This window comes from Amia ocellicauda, chromosome 20 (genome assembly GCF_036373705.1).
Source record: "Amia ocellicauda isolate fAmiCal2 chromosome 20, fAmiCal2.hap1, whole genome shotgun sequence".
Lineage (NCBI taxonomy): Eukaryota > Metazoa > Chordata > Actinopteri > Amiiformes > Amiidae > Amia > Amia ocellicauda.
This window is the reverse complement of record NC_089869.1, coordinates 6,042,787-6,061,157: the sequence shown is the minus strand read 5'-3', so window position 1 is coordinate 6,061,157 and position 18,371 is coordinate 6,042,787. Positions and strand designations below refer to the sequence as shown.

Sequence of the window (18,371 nt, the reverse complement as noted above, 5' to 3'; positions counted from 1 at the left end):
ACACTAATGGCAGTCAACCAGCAGAGTTATACAGCTGGACTAACAGGGTAGATCATTATTGCCAGGAAGCCCATAAGACAAGGAGAGAGAAAAAAAAGTAGCAACACAGTGAAAGGTCAGATTTAATCATTAGTATATTGACAGATGTATTTCAGAGGGATGTGTGTTTTAAAGAAAATAGCTACTATACAGCAGTTTGGCACAATCTCATGTTTAATGAGCTGGAACACAGTGAACTTTGTGATTCTAACTAAGTTCTTCCAGTTGTATTAGATCCACTCTTCACACTGATAAAGTGTTAACAGAAGTCTTCAGATGTATGTGTTTGCTTAATGCAGGGGTTCCCAATGTCTGGTGATGGAGGGCCAATTTCCGGAGGTTGCATGGGATGGGGGGCCGCAGTAGAAAATTAACCAGCCATGAAAACGAAATATGTCCCAAATCATACCTTTTTATTTCCTATACAGTTCTGTTAGGGAACATTTATGAATTTAAATTGTTGTTTTATTTTTTCCCCCCAAATTACAAGTGCATTTTGTAACAGAAAATGTTCAGAAAGTGTAAATATATAGTAAAGGTTCAGAAAATGGTTGGTTGAAGGTTGGCTTGGGGGGCCACACCAAACATCCTCGAGGGCCACATTTGGCCCCCGGGCCGCACTTTGGGAACACCTGGCTTAATGCAATTGGTTGCTCTGTAGGTTGTGTTGTTCCAAAGGAAAGGTGCAGTTACTATAGTTTGATTTATTCCTGTTACTGCATTTAATTTTAGTCTGATTGCTTTTTCAGCCACCCACACAAACACTCGACAATGATTATTACTCCTATTAATAATACATCATACTGCATTTTTATCTAGCCAGGAGTGACATTATGTCTGAGCTGGCATAGAGATACCTGCTGCATACCTACTTAGTAGTGTTTTAGAAATACATCCAAAGCCATGATAATGCCTTTGATTAATAATACTTCAGATGATACCCTCTCAGTGAAATGTGGGTGAACTGTAAAAAGTACTTGTAATTGGGGAACATGTACAAACAGCTTTAGTCCCATAACCATTCACATTCCGCCTGAGAATTTTGAATGTACCTTGCCTCTTCTTGTTTCTTAACATACAGTGAGGGAAAAAAGTATTTGATCCCCTGCTGATTTTGTACGTTTGCCCACTGACAAAGAAATGATCAGTCTATAATTTTAATGGTAGGTGTATTTTAACAGTGAGAAACAGAATAACAGCAAAAAAATCCAGAAAAACGCATTTCAAAAAAGTTATAAATTGATTTGCATGTTAATGAGGGAAATAAGTATTTGACCCCTTCGGCTTAGTACTTGGTGGCAAAACCCTTGTTGGCAATCACAGAGGTCAGACGTTTCTTGTAGTTGGCCACCAGGTTTGCACACATCTCAGGAGGGATTTTGTCCCACTCCTCTTTGCAGATCCTCTCCAAGTCATTAAGGTTTCGAGGCTGACGTTTGGCAACTCGAACCTTCAGCTCCCTCCACAGATTTTCTATGGGATTAAGGTCTGGAGACTGGCTAGGCCACTGCAGGACCTTAATGTGCTTCTTCTTGAGACACTCCTTTGTTGCCTTGGCTGTGTGTTTTGGGTCATTGTCATGCTGGAATACCCATCCACGACCCATTTTCAATGCCCTGGCTGAGGGAAGGAGGTTCTCACCCAAGATTTGACGGTACATGGCCCCGTCCATCGTCCCTTTGATGCAGTGCAGTTGTCCTGTCCCCTTAGCAGAAAAACACCCCCAAAGCATAATGTTTCCACCTCCATGTTTGACAGTGGGGATGGTGTTCTTGGGGTCATTCCTCCTCCTCCAAACACGGCGAGTTGAGTTGATGCCAAAGAGCTCGATTTTGGTCTCATCTGACCACAACACTTTCACCCAGTTCTCCTCTGAATCATTCAGATGTTCATTGGCAAACTTCAGACGGGCCTGTACATGTGCTTTCTTGAGCAGGGGGACCTTGCGGGCGCTGCAGGATTTCAGTCCTTCACGGCGTAGTGTGTTACCAATTGTTTTCTTGGTGACTATGGTCCCAGCTGCCTTGAGATCATTAACAAGATCCTCCCGTGTAGTTCTGGGCTGATTCCTCACCATTCTCATGATCATTGAAACTCCACGAAGTGAGATCTTGCATGGAGCCCCAGACCGAGGGAGACTGACAGTTATTTTGTGTTTCTTCCATTTGTTGTCACCTTCTCACCAAGCTGCTTGGTGATGGTCTTGTAGCCCATTCCTGCCTTGTGTAGGTCTACAGTCTTGTCCCTGACATCCTTGGACAGCTCTTTGGTCTTGGCCATGGTGGAGAGTTTGGAATCTGATTGATTGATTGCTTCTGTGGACAGGTGTCTATTAAGAGAGTGCTCCTAATCTCAGCTCGTTACCTGTATAAAAGACACCTGGGAGCCAGAAATCTTGCTGATTGATAGGGGATCAAATACTTATTTCCCTCATTAACATGCAAATCAATTTATAACTTTTTTGAAATGCGTTTTTCTGGATTTTTTTGTTGTTATTCTGTCTCTCACTGTTAAAATACACCTACCATTAAAATTATAGACTGATCATTTCTTTGTCAGTGGGCAAATGTACAAAATCAGCAGGGAATCAAATACTTTTTTCCCCCACTGTACACTTTTTAGAATTGATCTTCTTCTTCTCAATCATTCTCTTGCCAAATGGAGAAAACAAATACAATGAGAACAAAATATAAATCCAGATAAACCACATTTGAGGAGAACAGCATTTTGTTTGTATTTTTGTTCCAAAAAACATGAACATTTGCTTGAACCTTAAAGACAATTGAATTTTTGGATGATGTCCTCAGTTGTCTTTGGGTTTAATTTGAGGTTTATGAGTATTTAATTATTAGTCTTTTAATTTGTGCTAATCCTAAACATAATCCGCCAATAGATGTCACTGCTAATCCTGTACAGCTTTAGTGTGCAATGCGGCCACTAAAGTATTAGCCGAACAAAAGCACGGATCATTTAAAGTAGTATTTGTGCAGAGAATTATGATTATTATTAGCAGCAGCTCTAGTAGTTGCTTTAAACTTTATGGAAGAAAATAAGCAGATGAAAATAAATAAAAAATATCCATAACTTTGAAAGCCAGAGTAGCTGAGGTAGATTTGGGGGAATTTCCTTCCCAAAAAAATACAACCTTATAGGAAGTAAAATATTATCAACAATAAGGAAGAAGATCAGTATTTTTAAATAATTATATTATTTTTTATTTAAAGCTGTAATGAGTTTTTTGTTGCTTTTTCTGGGATGGGGGGATTATAAGGAAACATAATACTGTAATATTTTACATTATTAAATATAGCAACATTTAAATGTCAGTTTCTTAACATTTATATTGATCCCTTCTTTAAAAAACAGTGTGTTTGGTAGCAATGAGTTTGGCTCTTTGTTTTCTTTTGGGTTTAATGCAATGCACAGAGGAAATAATGTCAGGGTTTTGCTGTTGTTTTTTCTTGGTATTGTTTGATTCATGTTATTGCCCATGTGCTTGCATCCAGTGCCCCCTAGCAACTGTAACATACATTTACAATTGACATGATGCAGGCAGAACTGCATCCCATTCCCTGTGCCAAAACAATCCATTCAACAGAAGTATTATGAGAAGGCAAAGCACGGAGTACATAAATAATACAATCTGTATGTATTAAAATAATTTCTGTCAGTCCAAGAAGACTGATAAGGTAGGTGAAAAGACCTAGAGGAGCGCAGTATTTAATCATTCTCCTGGTTGACGCTTCAATTGCAACAAAATCTGTGAACCCACAAAGTGTCCTGCACCAGGGTATTACGGTTTTACTTAATGCTTTAATGAGATGTAACAGATCACAACTCTGAGGAATGGATACAAAGCCTTAAGGCACTTACAGTCTAATAGCCTTCATTTGGCACGATGTACAAATCGTTTGGGCTATTATTAAACCATAGCAATGGGATATTTGCATTATTGTGTGGTTTTTTTTGTGTGTGTGTCTCTGAGTGGACATTAAATTGTTTTTTCATTACAGATATATAGATTATATGTTGGTTTTGGCTGGAAGTTGCTAAAGGCAGTTCCAATTTGTAAGCATGGGATGTAACTCCTATGAAAACCTCTTTTGACGGGGATGAAATTACTGGACATAATGTAGAATGTAATCACCTTTTACCCATGTGTAAAATGTAGTCAGCATTTATGATATGCATATTAATATTTATATATAAATGAGTGTAGGCTATAACTCATAATATCACCATCAAAATAGCATAAGTGTATCAATGTTTTGTTACTCCAATGTAAAGATACCCTGGGCACTAATCTTTCCACTGGGCACACATCATAAGAAAATAATATGTTGTTCTTCACCACAAATCAACAGCAACATTGTAATTAAGAAAAAGGGCTTACTAACTCATGCTGATTGTTACTTAGTTATGGAACCAGTCAATAGCATATCTGATATAGTCTCTGCTCTGTATCTATTTTTCATCATCCCTGGCCCTTTTTCAGTCCTGATGAATCTTTATTGTCTCTTACAACTGACTTTAATTTCTTTCTGTTTCTAATTCGATCCTTTTTACATATATTTTTTGTTTCTGTATTTTTCATGGAAATATGTATCATAACAAAAAAGAGATCTTTATTTAAAAAAATAACAAAAATAAATTAAAAATGGATGCCAGCCGATCTGACCTGCTTTAACCTGCTCGCTGTACAGAATGATAATCACCCCATTGATAAACACATTAACAGAATCATTGTGTGCATTGCTTTCATACTGTGTATTGCTTCAGTTTGTTTGAAAACCCAGAAGTATTATACAATCCCCTTGCACTCTTCACAACATGCTCTTGCCATTGGCATTTTTTGTGTTATAATGAGGAGTGTGTCAGTAAAGGTTATTCTAATAGAAATTAATGTGAGGGGCACCCAATGGGGAGGGGGTTTGTGATGGAGGCTGTAATAGGAATTAATGTAACTCAGAGCCAATGCTCTGAAAGCTTGTATAGAGTCCTATAATGAGTACTGAGTGTGTGATAAATGTACTGCAATTATTGTCTGACTTCCCTATTTATCTTTTTTTCCCCTTTCTTTCTTTTGTTTCAGCCTTACTGCTCCTTGCACCTACATCTACAGGTATCAGATAATCCATACACTTCTGGCAATATTGCAAGCAAAGATTCAGCCCCTGGAATTATAGTGGCTACAGGTATGTGTACTTAATGTGCATATATGGAGTGACAGAATTACTTTACCAATAGGATATCACCAGCTGGATTGTTTATTGACTCAGTTTTTTGGTTTGTTTGTTTTATTTTATATTGTTCTTCTGTATACTTGTATGTTATCCAACACCAATTCATTCATTAGACCACATTTTCCATTGTAAAGTTTCCAGACTTTGTTGATTAAGTTTCTTGATGGAAGTTATTAAACTGAATAACTCATTTTCATTAAAAAGCAACCTTAAGGACATTTTACAGTTAGCTAACACTTCACTTTTTGCTTATTTTATAAATGGAATGACACATGTTTAAATGCAAAACCAAGATGTTTTTTTTTGGCTTTGCTTAACACAGTGCCTGTGGGGCAGGACCTTCCCCCCACATACTAAAACCCAGGCCCAGCTAGCTATCCCTACATACACACAAGCCAGAACAGGCAAGACTCTCAAGCATCCACACCACTACAGCACCAACCACTAGTCACTGCCCGGCTCAAAAGTTGGTCTTTCACCATCTAAACTTGGCACATGCACGTATCCTCGCTGCACTCTCACATAGAACTGCTCTCTCTTGATTTCACTATCAGACATACAAGACTAGCGCGCACAGTCTATGGACAGGTTTCTATGATATGTATAACCAAATGAACTGAGAGATTTGACATGTTTTGGAATTGAATCCACAATAATAAATGTGGAAACCTCAAATAAGATATGCAGAAAACATCCAGACGGGTGAAAATCAACAGCAGTGTAGTCTGCCGATAGCCGATAGTAGTAATAACAACGCCAGAGTCGGAAGTAGATATAATAGAATAGATTAACATTTCAATGAAAATAACATTATTAGTATCCCCTCTCAACTGCACACCATTTTAAATGTTCATTCCCTACAGTCCCAATAATAAGTCAAGGTTTGTAACGAACTTATAATGCCATGGGAAGCTATTTGTGGACTTGTTTCCTGTAGCACACTGTCTGTCGACAGATGGTTTCCGCAGTCTATTTGGGTGCATTTAGATTCATCATTTTCCATCCGATTTACCTGAGGCATCAGTTAGCAACAAAATATAATCTGATTTACTTAATGAGCCTCAAGTTTTTTTCTTCTTTAGTCAATATATTATTATTATTTTGTTTAAAATCGTTTATTACTGGAGAAGAACATTATCACTTAGAAGTTTCCTCTCAGGGAAGATGCTAATAGATGCTAATGGAACTGTCCTTGTGTTGCTTTTATAGTGAGATTAATAAGAAAGCTGCACAAACAGATTGTTTTTTTATGATAGTCTTGTTCTTCTACCTATGATATCCAGGATGAATAAGTCTCTGGGTATGCTAATGTTTCTAATGGCGACCCCACTGCTATACTTCATTTGTTGCAATGACCATTAACTACATTTGCATGCAAGTTATTCTTTCACAGAGTCAATCTACTTTCAATAAGGTTTATAGATGCCCTCATGAGAATCACATCACTTCAGTTCCTATCAAGCCTCTATGAGTTACACTGATGTCATGTGTCATGTCCTCAAAGATTCACTAAGTACTGTTCATCAGATACTTGGGAGTTGAAGAAAAATAAAAAAAACATGTTTACATTGCTGACTATCCACTTTAGTGCCATCACCAGACTTCAAGAAGGATCACCTTCATTGCCCTTTGAATGATTATTTCATGAAAATGAATCAGCCAACAATCTTTTTTTTTCCCTGGAAAAACATAAAAGCCTGTGGCTGAGCTAAGATAAGGGGCCTGATTGATACAAACCTTTGACCCACTGGCTAATAGAAAACTACAAACCTGTACTCCATTACCAGATGCTTCTTATATCTACTCATAAATATGACCACTGTCAATTACATGGTATGTGGTCTGCTATTAGAGGGAGGGTACATGTTTTTATTTAATCCAACCTAAAGTAAATTTCAGAAAAGGAAACTGGTGTCAAGAAGTGTAGAATTGTGTAACCTTGTGTAAATCTGAGAGTCCATCAGGTAATGGCTGAATAAGATATATTTCAGTTTTGTACTATGGCCAAGTACATTGAAAAAAACACACACACTATCTGGGAGCTTTGGCAATTGCAAGATATTATATATGGGACACATAGGATGCTTATTTTTCTTGACTGCAGTTTCAAAGAAGCCATGATAGTGTTTTAGGGGTTGTAGCAATCACTTGCCCTCCCCTGTCGCCTTCCCTGATTGGCTGTTGAAGTGTTTAGATATGTCAGTCATTTCTTAACAACCAGTAGTTTTTAAAAAATAGTAGCCTAGGCTAAGCAAGCCAGTTAGTAAGTTTTCATGCAGAAAAGCCTAGCCTGCCTATACCATATGGACGTGTGTTAATGAAACAAAGCTTAATAAAAGTTCAAAATTAGTTGATTAAATCATGCTTTTTTTCTGTGATTCATATATATTATTTGATGTTTTCCCACAGGTATATTTGTATGCCCCCTCGCCCACTTGACAATTACCCCCCCACCCCCGCTCTTGCATATCTATCTCCCTTTAGTTTTTTTCACATATACCTCTGTGTTTGTGTACATAATTCAGCCACCTGCATGATATGAATTATTTAACCATTTAAAGATCAGAAAGCGATCATGCTTTATATTTAGGTTCTGTCTGCAGGGACAGCCTCCAGAAAATGCTGTGTTATATGTGAGGTTCACCTTTAACACAAAATAATTAGACCCAAACAAATCTGCTTTGCCCCTGTTCAGTGGGTCAGTTGATAGGCTCTTTCCCCTGTGTGGCAGAAGAGACATGAACGACTAGAATCTAGTTGAGTAGTGCCTTCAAAGCCGCAGACAGTAGTTAACTTGGAAACAGTACATTGGTAATGTGCTCTCTGAGGAACAAATACTGCTATAAAGAGGGGGAAAATAAATTAAACAGCAGAATCTTGATTTTCTTTACTGACGCGTGTAATAAATGCATACAATCCTCAAACTCCTTTTGTTGCTGAACTGCATAAATTCCAGTCAGAAATGTGAAGTGCAAAATACTTCATGTCTTTCTGTGTTTCTCTTGCAGGATCCATTGGGTCTGAGCTGTCAAACACTAATGTCAGCATGTTCATCACATCTGATGCTGGGAACACCTGGAGACAGGTAAATTAAGATGGACATGGGAAGAAAGAGCCATTCACTAGATTGCACCATATATAGAGTTATTAGAAATGCTGACAGACAGATAATGGCTTTGAAATTGCAAGCTGTTTTAATTCCTGAAACCAGCATTTTGCCAACTTCTGTGGCTAGACCCTCGTTCTGGGTTCCAAATGTTGTAACAAGGATAATCAATTGATGTCTTCAACCTAATTTCATTCCGGGCAGCACTTCATATCCACTGATGGGCCCCCTGTTAGATAAGATTTGTAAAAAGAGTATGTTGATTGAATTTCATAGAAAGTTGATATGCCTCATACATGCTGGGCAGGATGCTAACCAACACAGGAAATCTTAAAAGGTTAAGGGTTTTATGAGGAATTATAACTAAATAATTGTTAATACCTGCAAAGCCTTTCTTTGCACTACCATTTAAAACAGATCAGACCACAGGCACCTTTGTATTCTAGTGCTGCATGCTCCCTATTCAAGCATACTGTCTCCCTTTACTTGTTTTTCCGTCTGCTTTTTTTACTCCACCATATAACTTAATACCATATACTCAATATGTATTACATTCTATATTTATAGTTGAAAAACTCGAATGCATATAAGCTTTGCATTGTGTACTGTAATGTTTTACATTTCCTTCTTCAATGTGGGTTCTTTTGAACAAAAGCCAACAGGGCCAATACATAAATATCAGTAATAACTGCAAGATTGTTTCCTCCTTGCTCCCTTTCCCGTAGCCCTTGACTGTGACCCTACATCTTGACAGCACTTAGCTTTCACCGTCCAGGATGTAGGACCTCACTTACTGTACTTGTGTAAATTGTAAATTGGAATTTGTAAAATTTATTATTTTGAATTGCTATGTTTTAATTAAATTGAATTTGTAACGATTGCCTTGTACTTAACTGTATTTTTGCACTTTGTTTGCACTTATGTTGTAAGTCGCCCTGGATAAGGATTTCTGCCAAGAAATAATAATAATAATAATAATAATAATATTAATAATAACAATAACTACAGCAAAGCCTGCACACTTCTTTGACTTTCAACATAGCTTCTTACATTGAGTGAAGTTAATTTTAGCTACTTAATTACCTGCACACATTAACTTTTTAAAAAGCTACATTAAATTCCTTCAACTTCATAATTTATGTCAGTCGAGACGCTGAAATCCCACTAGAGCCGTAATACATGGTATGTATAAGCAGTACATTGACATAGTAGCAATTACATTGAAACATAAATGCGGTGTATACTGTAGCTGCAGAGTTATGTGTCCTGAGGCAAGCTTTTACAATCAAAGACAAATCTTGGTTTTATTATTAAATATAAAAGTAATATAACAATATGAGAGTAATAAAATACAGTAAAATAGAGTATGTAACTTTGTTTTGAAGAAAACATTTCAGAAGCATATATCATGCATTGGACAAAAGTATTTGCATAATTACTAGGTTTATCTCCACAAACAATAGATTACTGTAGACTGCTTCAGAAAGACAAAGCAGGAGTAGCTTACCGCATAAGGTTACAACAAATTGAACACATAACAACAGGATGTATAGACTCCAGGGGGTGCCGTCAAAACACTGTAAAAGTTTTATTTTTTATTTTTTTTACCACATTCATGAGAAAAAATCCACATATAACAGAATTCAGAGAATAAAAAGTATTTTTACATTTAATGAGAAAAACAATCTAACAAAATATACCACATATATGCATGCAAAATAATACAACTGTGTTGATTTGTATGTAGATTATAAAGATAGACTCATTACATGTGCTTTCAACCTTTCTGTGCCACAATCAATAAACATTACATTAGCTCATGCATTACTGACACTTTGTAATCAGGGTATTATGTTTGCACAGCCTTTTTATCATGTCATATTGGTTAAAACCAAAATACAACCACACTACAACATTGCCAGAAATATTAAGTGTTAACTGGGTAGGTATAGTAGACCCAGGGGGAGGATCAGCAAGGCAGTTGACATCTTACCTAGACTATGACCTGCCTCTCAATCTGAATGGTGATAGGAAAGATTGCAAGGGGGCAGCTTATTCCTAGGTCTAGGTGTTACACCTTGTTTATCTTAACCAAAATATTAATTACTAATCTGCCTCACACAACATTGTCATCTTTGTTTTGTTTTTTCAGATCTTTGACGAAGAGTACAGCGTCCTCTATCTGGATCAGGGTGGTGCTCTAGTGGCAATTAGACACACCCCACTACCCATCAGACACCTTTGGTAATGCCAAAAAGTTAACAGAAAGCATAGTTAGAAAGAAACAATATTCATGGTACATACCAGGAGATAATTCTCAGATATGATTTTGGCTAGACGGATGAGAGAACATCTGCAGTAAGCCATTTAATTACACTTATTTCTGGCACAGTGGTCTGTGAGCCTAAGGCAATGAATATCATTTCAGACACTTGCACAAGGCACACTGGTGCAGTTAGAGATATTCTCCAAAGAAGAAAAGTGTATTTAACTTTGTTCACATTCATGGCTCTGCCTTACGATATGAAAATGGTCCAATTTCTTAATCAGCTGAAATGCTGTAAAAATAAATATCTGTATGTATGTACAAAAGTACAGACGTTCTGCCGACTTATGTAAGGGTTCTGCTCTGGGGACCTGTCCTTAAGTCAAAATATGTGTAAGTTTAATAGCAATGAAAAATAATCTTCAGCTGTTACACTGATTCTTAGAAAACCATTGATACCTTGAAACACTGATTTATCAAGTCTGACATTCACTGAAAGCATATTTGAAATCGGCTTATTCCTTTTGTGAGTCAGTAGGGTTCATGAACAGTAAATTGAAACCTTATTGGCATGCATATATCCTCGCAGAGAGCGTGTTAGAGGAGGAGGATTTGTTTTTCTTGGTGAGGGAAAATTTAGCCGGCTCAGCTCCTTACATCTGACATTTCTTGCCTACAGGTTAAGTTTTGATGAAGGCAGGTTGTGGAACAAGTACAGTTTCACATCCACTCCCCTGTTTGTGGATGGAGTGTTGGGAGAACCTGGAGATGAAACTCTTATAATGACGTGAGTGCAATAAAAAAATATTGTTGGACCAAAGCATCCCTTGTATTAGTAGTGGTAGTAGTAGTAGTATTTGCCTCAATCAAGGCAAACTGCATGGTGTTAACTTGTGTAGCAGATGCAATGCCAAATTTTACTAATTCTTCCAACAAGGTATACTTGTTCTTTTAGCATTGATGTGCATATGTAAAAAAAAATATATAACAATCAAATTAGATTTCATCAGTTCCCAAAGCTGACATCTTACAGTGAAAGCACATTATCCCAGACACTTCAGAAAATGCAATCTTATTCCCCTGAACATGATCTTGCTTTATTATGCTTTTTATTAAAACAGTGGTCTTGACATATCTGAAGATACAATGTACAATGCTGTAAAAATGTGTATGCAAACATAATCCTTTCAAGGCAAGTCCCAAATTTCAGAGGAAATGTGTGGAAGTGAAATGTATATACACAATACTGTTTGATGTGACTGTCTTCATGTGATCATCTCGAATCACATTTGATCTCTGTAAAATCAAAGCAGAGTGACAGATTTTTCAGAAGAAGAGTGAAGAGAGAATCAATTATATTAAATTGGCAATAATGCTGCCTAACAAAAAACACAGATGTTTTGGACTAATGGGAAATTAATAATTTCTCCTGTCGCTTTAAGACAGATTTAGTGATTTTTCTCCACAATCAACCTAAGATCAAACCAAACTCTTGAACATTTTGATCAACTGTTTAAAGTGGGTTTGTGAGTTTTTTTGATGAACAAGGATGAAAGAGATGGTTGAAAAATCTCTGTTAATCTACGCTGTCTCAAGATTGTATTGTTAAATAATAATCTGAAAGTTTTTAGTGTGTATTATATATCCTAGTAATAATCTGTTACCTGCCATTTCTTGGTCCACAAATGTTTCATGAGCATCTTCTTTATCTGTGTCTTTTGCCAGTAATATGTAATAAGAGCAGAGGAGATAAAATTATATAATGTTACTAATAAAGCACTGGAAATGCTGTGGGCAAACTGTCCATCTAATTAATGTACCGTGGACTAGGCAGTGTGCCCAAAGAGATATTGTATCAGTGTGGAAGGGTATTCCAAAGTATAGAGTCAGAATCTTGAATTTTTCACTTACTCATAACTGTGCCTAAAATGTCATATGCACTATTGTTTTTTGTTACAGAATTTTTGGACATGTAAGTCATCGGTCCGAGTGGCAGCTTGTCAAAATTGACTTCAGGTCCATTTTTAATAGGAGGTGTATTGAGGCAGATTATCAGACATGGCATCTGCACAACCAGGTAATAGTCTCTATATTTATTTTCCTATCTGCAGTTTTACTTCATTCTGAAAGTTTTCAAAGTCACCCATCAACTTTACTTCACGTAAGGATGTTTCCATAAAAGTTCATTCTCCTGCATCTTAATTAAAGAGATGTATTCGGCATCTGTCTTCAATTGTTGTTTTTTCTACTCAAGGAGACATTTTCAGTCAAGCATACATGAGGTTTTAATTTTAGCATCCACCTTGTTATTCCATTCCATTTTGATTGAGTGATGTGGAAATTCATTTGATCGTTGTAAGACAGCCGTAAAACAAAGTATAAATGCCATAATCAGTCATCCTCTAATACATTTATGAATATAAAATATTTGCAAGGCTGATATATATTTTTCTGTATGTTCTGTTCCCATGACAGTTGTACTGTCATACTGAACATCAAAACAAAGCATGTGGATGATCCTCCAACAATTTAAGTGGGAAGAAACTCATAAAACAAATTACAAATAAGCAAACACAGCATGATTTTGATATACATAAAAATAAGTTTTGTCTCATATGGTTGTTCTTCAATGTCTGGGATGGCATTTAAATTGTGTTGACTGATGTTGTTATTCTACTGTCCAATTCCAAATATAACTTTCCCAGAAAAAGTGAAAGTCATAAGAACAAGAAAGAAAAATGAATTCATTGCCTGGCCTAAAAACATTTGTATTTAATTAAAATAATGCCAGAGAAAAATAAAAATAAAATCCAAGGAGGGTTGCAAAAACATCAGTATGAGAGATGTCAGATAGAACCGAAGGTAACATGTTTAATATGCATTTCCACTGCAAGGCAAACCACTTGAAAAACATTCAATATATGATAATAAGAGAGAACCAAGGAGCTGTATAAATGTAATTGTTTTTTTGATTGAAATCAAGGGTTTATTAGCAAATAATCATGGTTGAATTAGCAATGTTTGCTTTTAAATCAGCAGAGTAGCCATATTTTAGATGATCAAGGTTTACATATCAAACCATACAAAACATTCTACTGGTTTACTACTCTATGAGCAACCCCTGATGCTAGGATTATATTTCCTTCTTCCCAAAAGTTTGTCAACCAAGTTTCAACTCTTTCACAGATTATCTTTATCACTTTCACATTTCTTTGTAGGGTGAACCTTGCATCATGGGAATGAAAAGAATCTACCGGAAACTCAAGCCGATTGCCAGATGCGTTATGGGAAAAGATTATTCTGTCACAATGATATCAGAACCCTGTCTCTGTACAGAGTCAGACTTTGAATGGTGAGTAGAACATCAGCAAAAAGTAACTTAAGATTTGCAATAGATCTTCAGAGTGCAAGAGTTTAAAATAGGAATTTTAGGTATTTTTTTAGGGTTCATTGCCTGCAACTGTGAATGCTACTTATCAGCAATGCATACAAAACATCTGCATCTTTAATACCGGTATGGACATATAATAAACTTCTCATTTTCCAGATATATTAATTGAAAGCACTTGGCATGTTTCTAAAGTGGTAAATTTTTTGTTGAAGAAACATTTATGCAACTGCAACATTCCTTGTTGGCTGCCTGGAAATGTTATGATCATATATCTCCCCAGTGCAATGTGCAATAAATCCAATGTCCCATATTCCACAACCTTATTATTTACAGTTTCTTCCAAAGTTACCAAACCTCCACACGCAACCAGCAGAAATGTTCTTAACAATGAGGCTCCTATGAACAATTAGTCATCCCATGTAATAGCTTTCATTAAGAATCGCAATGCTGCTGTGCAGCTTTATGCTTGTTGCACTAATTGGTGTAATTCATTACCATCATTGTTGGAAAGCATAATTGTGTTACTTTTTAATTCGATTACACACAAACAGGCCCGTGTTACTGAATTTGTCCTCATTAGAATCAGTTTGGCATAGTTTTAAATTGGGATTTGTTTCTTGCAGGGTGTGGTTTTAGGGGATACAGGGGTGTGGGGGTTAAATAAATACATCAATAGACGAGAAGACTTGCAAACTTTGGATCACAGCTCTGAAGGTTGCAGGGTTATGACAGATCAGCATTTTGTGATGCCTCCTAATCCTTAAAAATAGAGCCTTATTTCTGTTTGTTTTTGTGTTATTTTCTCTCTTGACACTTCTTTAGTACATTGGGATGGTTCTTTTAAAAGTCAAACTAGTGGCATGTCACACAGCGTTAAGGTTGACATCCAACCGTACAGTGCACTAAAAAAATGATTTGACACACTGCACAGAGCTCGATATGTATCAGGCTCTCATCAATCTTAGTCATTCTCTGTGTTGTAACCCATCAAGATGTGTACAGGCTATAAAAAGACTGACATGGTGAGCTTTTATTCATAACTTAACAGAAAAACCATGTATTGGGAAAAATGTATGACAAGGAAGGCATGGTATGCATTTCTGAGCGAGCCTGTCTACTGTATACATACATATCGAAAAGTTTGATACAACTTCTGCATGGTTACATGACATTACACAGAAACAGAAACTGCGATGACATCACCACACATTCCATTACAGTGTGGACAATAACTACGAAAGCCATATACAGCTTTGTGCCATAACCACGGCAACTATTACGGCATGTGCCACAAAGAATGCGGTACAATCACCACACTAAATATTACACGTTTCAATAAAGGACACATCAGGCCAAATTAGTGAAATGCAAGTGTTAGCCGATCCTCAGATGGGTTAAACTAATAATAACTGCCCAGGTGAAACAAAAACAAATTGTAAGTAAATAAAGACTGCAATCATGATAACTCACTAACAAAATGTGTGCATTCCTACATAATAAATAAATAGCAAACATCCATCTACTGCATTGCACCCAAAGTGTATGTGACTGGAAGTATATGATACTGAAGTAAATACTTTTTTTTGTTTTACTTACTTACTTTTTTCCCTCCCAAAATAGCAAAAATGCATTGGTAATTATCAGGGCAAAACGAAAAAAGAGATAAAAATAAAGTTTATTGAATAGTTATCCAGCTGCTACAAGCACTTTGTTTCCGATATGACAATATAAAGAATGTGCAATGTGTCGATTATCGCTACTAGTCTGCTCTTGTGGGTAGCTGTAGATTTCACATAACAGGTGAAATATGCTTGAGTGGAGTCAATATATATATATATATATATATATATATATATAATTTTTTCAGGTTGGCACTGTAAGATATTGCTTAAAAATTAAAAATTAATTCTTAGGATCTTGTAAAAAACCTAAATTATATATATATATATATATATATATATATATATATATATATATATATATATATATTATTGTAGAATGTGGTCGCATGTAACACATTTTTAATTTAACCTGAGCAGTTATTAGTTTAGCTGATCTGAGGATTGGTTAACATATGCATTTCACTCTGCTAAGAGATTAAAAAAGCAATAACAATTATTTTGCCTGAAGTGTCCTTCATTGAAACATTGAATGGAAAAGATGCTGTTCCTGATTAATAGAAAACTATAGCCTAAGGGTTATGTAATGTCTCCAAATACTCACATACTACTCTTTTAACGATAACGTTTTTATTGTACTTGCGCCGACCCTGCCATCCTAGTTGTGTGCTGTTTTTGTCTGCTCTGCAATGTTCGGCGTGCGGATGGCACCACACTGTATGTGGCATATGCTGTCCACACATTGCCCCCATTTGTTGCTTTATACATGTGTAATTACATGTTAATAGAGGTGTTTATTAATCATTTGGAAAAAGTACTTCACAACCCCTAATTTAAAGTTATACCAAAGCAGGTTTAATATGAAAAAAACATATAATTTGTAATAAGACTTGGTGTGGTCTCCAGGATGGTGTCAATGACATGTAAGGACAAAACCAGTCATAATAGGTGTCCAGCTTTCCTCCATTATACCTTGGAAGATAAGGTTACCTTGAGTTAAGAAGGGGTTGTGGTTTATAAAGTGTTTCTATTACACTGACATGTTTCAACACATTGGCTTGAAAAGTGTATAGCTGCAAGTTAAATCTATAACCTAAAAATATACTGTAGCAACCCAGCCACAGTACTGTTAGGGGGACGGGAGAGAAAGGGGATCTGTATATAGTTATCAAGGGAATGTAGTTGTTTAACCCCTGAGGCAGGTTCAAGGAGGGGGGGGGGGGTCTGATGTTCAGTGTGACACAATACCTGTCTGTCCCCTGGGGGTCTGCCAATCAAGAGCATGCATAATTAGTTGCTGTGCTGTGCTTGCTCGCGGTTGGCAGGTACAGTTATTACATATGCCCTTACTGGTGGGAGAGGGGCAGAATAGTGCTGGATTTTTAGGAGTGCACTGACATATGTTTATGCATTCGAGTACAGTTACAGAGTCACTGACTAACTTCTTCCTATAATACTGTACTTGCTAAGGGGAAACATTATTGCACTGCAATGGTTAAAGAATGGTGTAGCCAAAGTACTGAAAATGTTGTTCCGGCATGGTCAATATCAAAATATGAACAATGTGGATAAAGTTTTGACTGTATTTGTGTATTGTTTTGCTTTTTAAATGAGCTGAAGATGGCAGCTTAATTCAATTTCTTTCCTTTCAAACATGGTAGTGATTATGGTTATGAACGTCGAGGAGATGGAAAGTGCACACCGGCCTTCTGGTTCGTTCCCTCTTCTATGTCAAGAAGCTGTAGCTCTGGGAAGAGTTTCCTCAACAGCACCGGGTGAGTGAAGAGCATAGCTTAATATCCATCCCAGCTTGTCTAATATATTCACTTCTACTGCCTTTTTCCATGCCCCAATAATCAAACAATGTGTGGTCTCATGATATTATATAATATATGAAATGATATAATGTTGCATTGGATTTCATTGCATTGGATTGTATTGTTTAGTTTTGTATTGTATTGTATTATTATGTTTGTCCTTTGTATTGGAAAACATGAGAACAATACTTATTTAGTGTTGCATGATCAGACACACATTATTAGAACTAGTTACTCCTTCCTTTAATATTCATTTTGAGTTTCCTACTGTTTAAAAATAGCCTAGCTCCAATCTATTTTACAGTAAAGGCTTTCTCTTGAGATTCATTATAGATTTATTGGTTTCATCAGCAAAAGTTTTTGCATGATATACGTCAAAACCTTTCCCTTCATCAGAGCGACTGATGTCTTTGAGTCCCCTGAAAAGGAAATTGGCATAATGAATAATAAATGAACTGCAGACAAGTCATTACTATGTCATTACAACATTCTGTTATTGAAATTCTAAAATGGAACTAGCACCATTATTGTAGCTTTAATTTATATTTTGGTAACAACCTACAGATGTTTAAGGGGAAAAAAAAATACATAGGGTATGTGAAGATTGACAGCATAATTTCAATCTTTTATAGAAGCACAGTCAAATGTACTGTAATTTTCCCTAGCAGTGCACTGCTAAATTCTGCCTGTCTGTAAGATGCTGTCAGGAACTGATGGGGCCTACGTGCCAAAATGTATACAGGTGCGTTGAGTCATACAATGAAAAATGTTATGGTATCTGACGTGTCAGTGTATCTGTCTCTCGGGGCACCCTATGGCAAGGCATGTTCTGGAAAACCTGTACAAATGAAAGTCGTAATGATTGCCAAAAGCACAAGATGTCATGTGCA

At 36.5% G+C, this 18,371-nt stretch overlaps 1 protein-coding gene across 2 annotated transcripts in view; it reads left to right on the top strand.

Annotated features, from left to right (window-relative positions):
• Nucleotides 1–18,371, top strand: part of LOC136715722 (VPS10 domain-containing receptor SorCS1) — a 193,489-nt gene that overhangs the window by 162,042 nt on the left and 13,076 nt on the right. For both annotated transcript variants that reach the window (XM_066693092.1, XM_066693093.1), the window contains exons 11-17: nucleotides 5,132–5,234; nucleotides 8,291–8,367; nucleotides 10,541–10,632; nucleotides 11,334–11,441; nucleotides 12,614–12,731; nucleotides 13,873–14,006; nucleotides 17,326–17,439. In XM_066693092.1, the coding sequence (XP_066549189.1) occupies nucleotides 5,132–5,234; nucleotides 8,291–8,367; nucleotides 10,541–10,632; nucleotides 11,334–11,441; nucleotides 12,614–12,731; nucleotides 13,873–14,006; nucleotides 17,326–17,439 (746 nt within the window). The remainder of the gene's footprint in view (nucleotides 1–5,131; nucleotides 5,235–8,290; nucleotides 8,368–10,540; nucleotides 10,633–11,333; nucleotides 11,442–12,613; nucleotides 12,732–13,872; nucleotides 14,007–17,325; nucleotides 17,440–18,371) is intronic.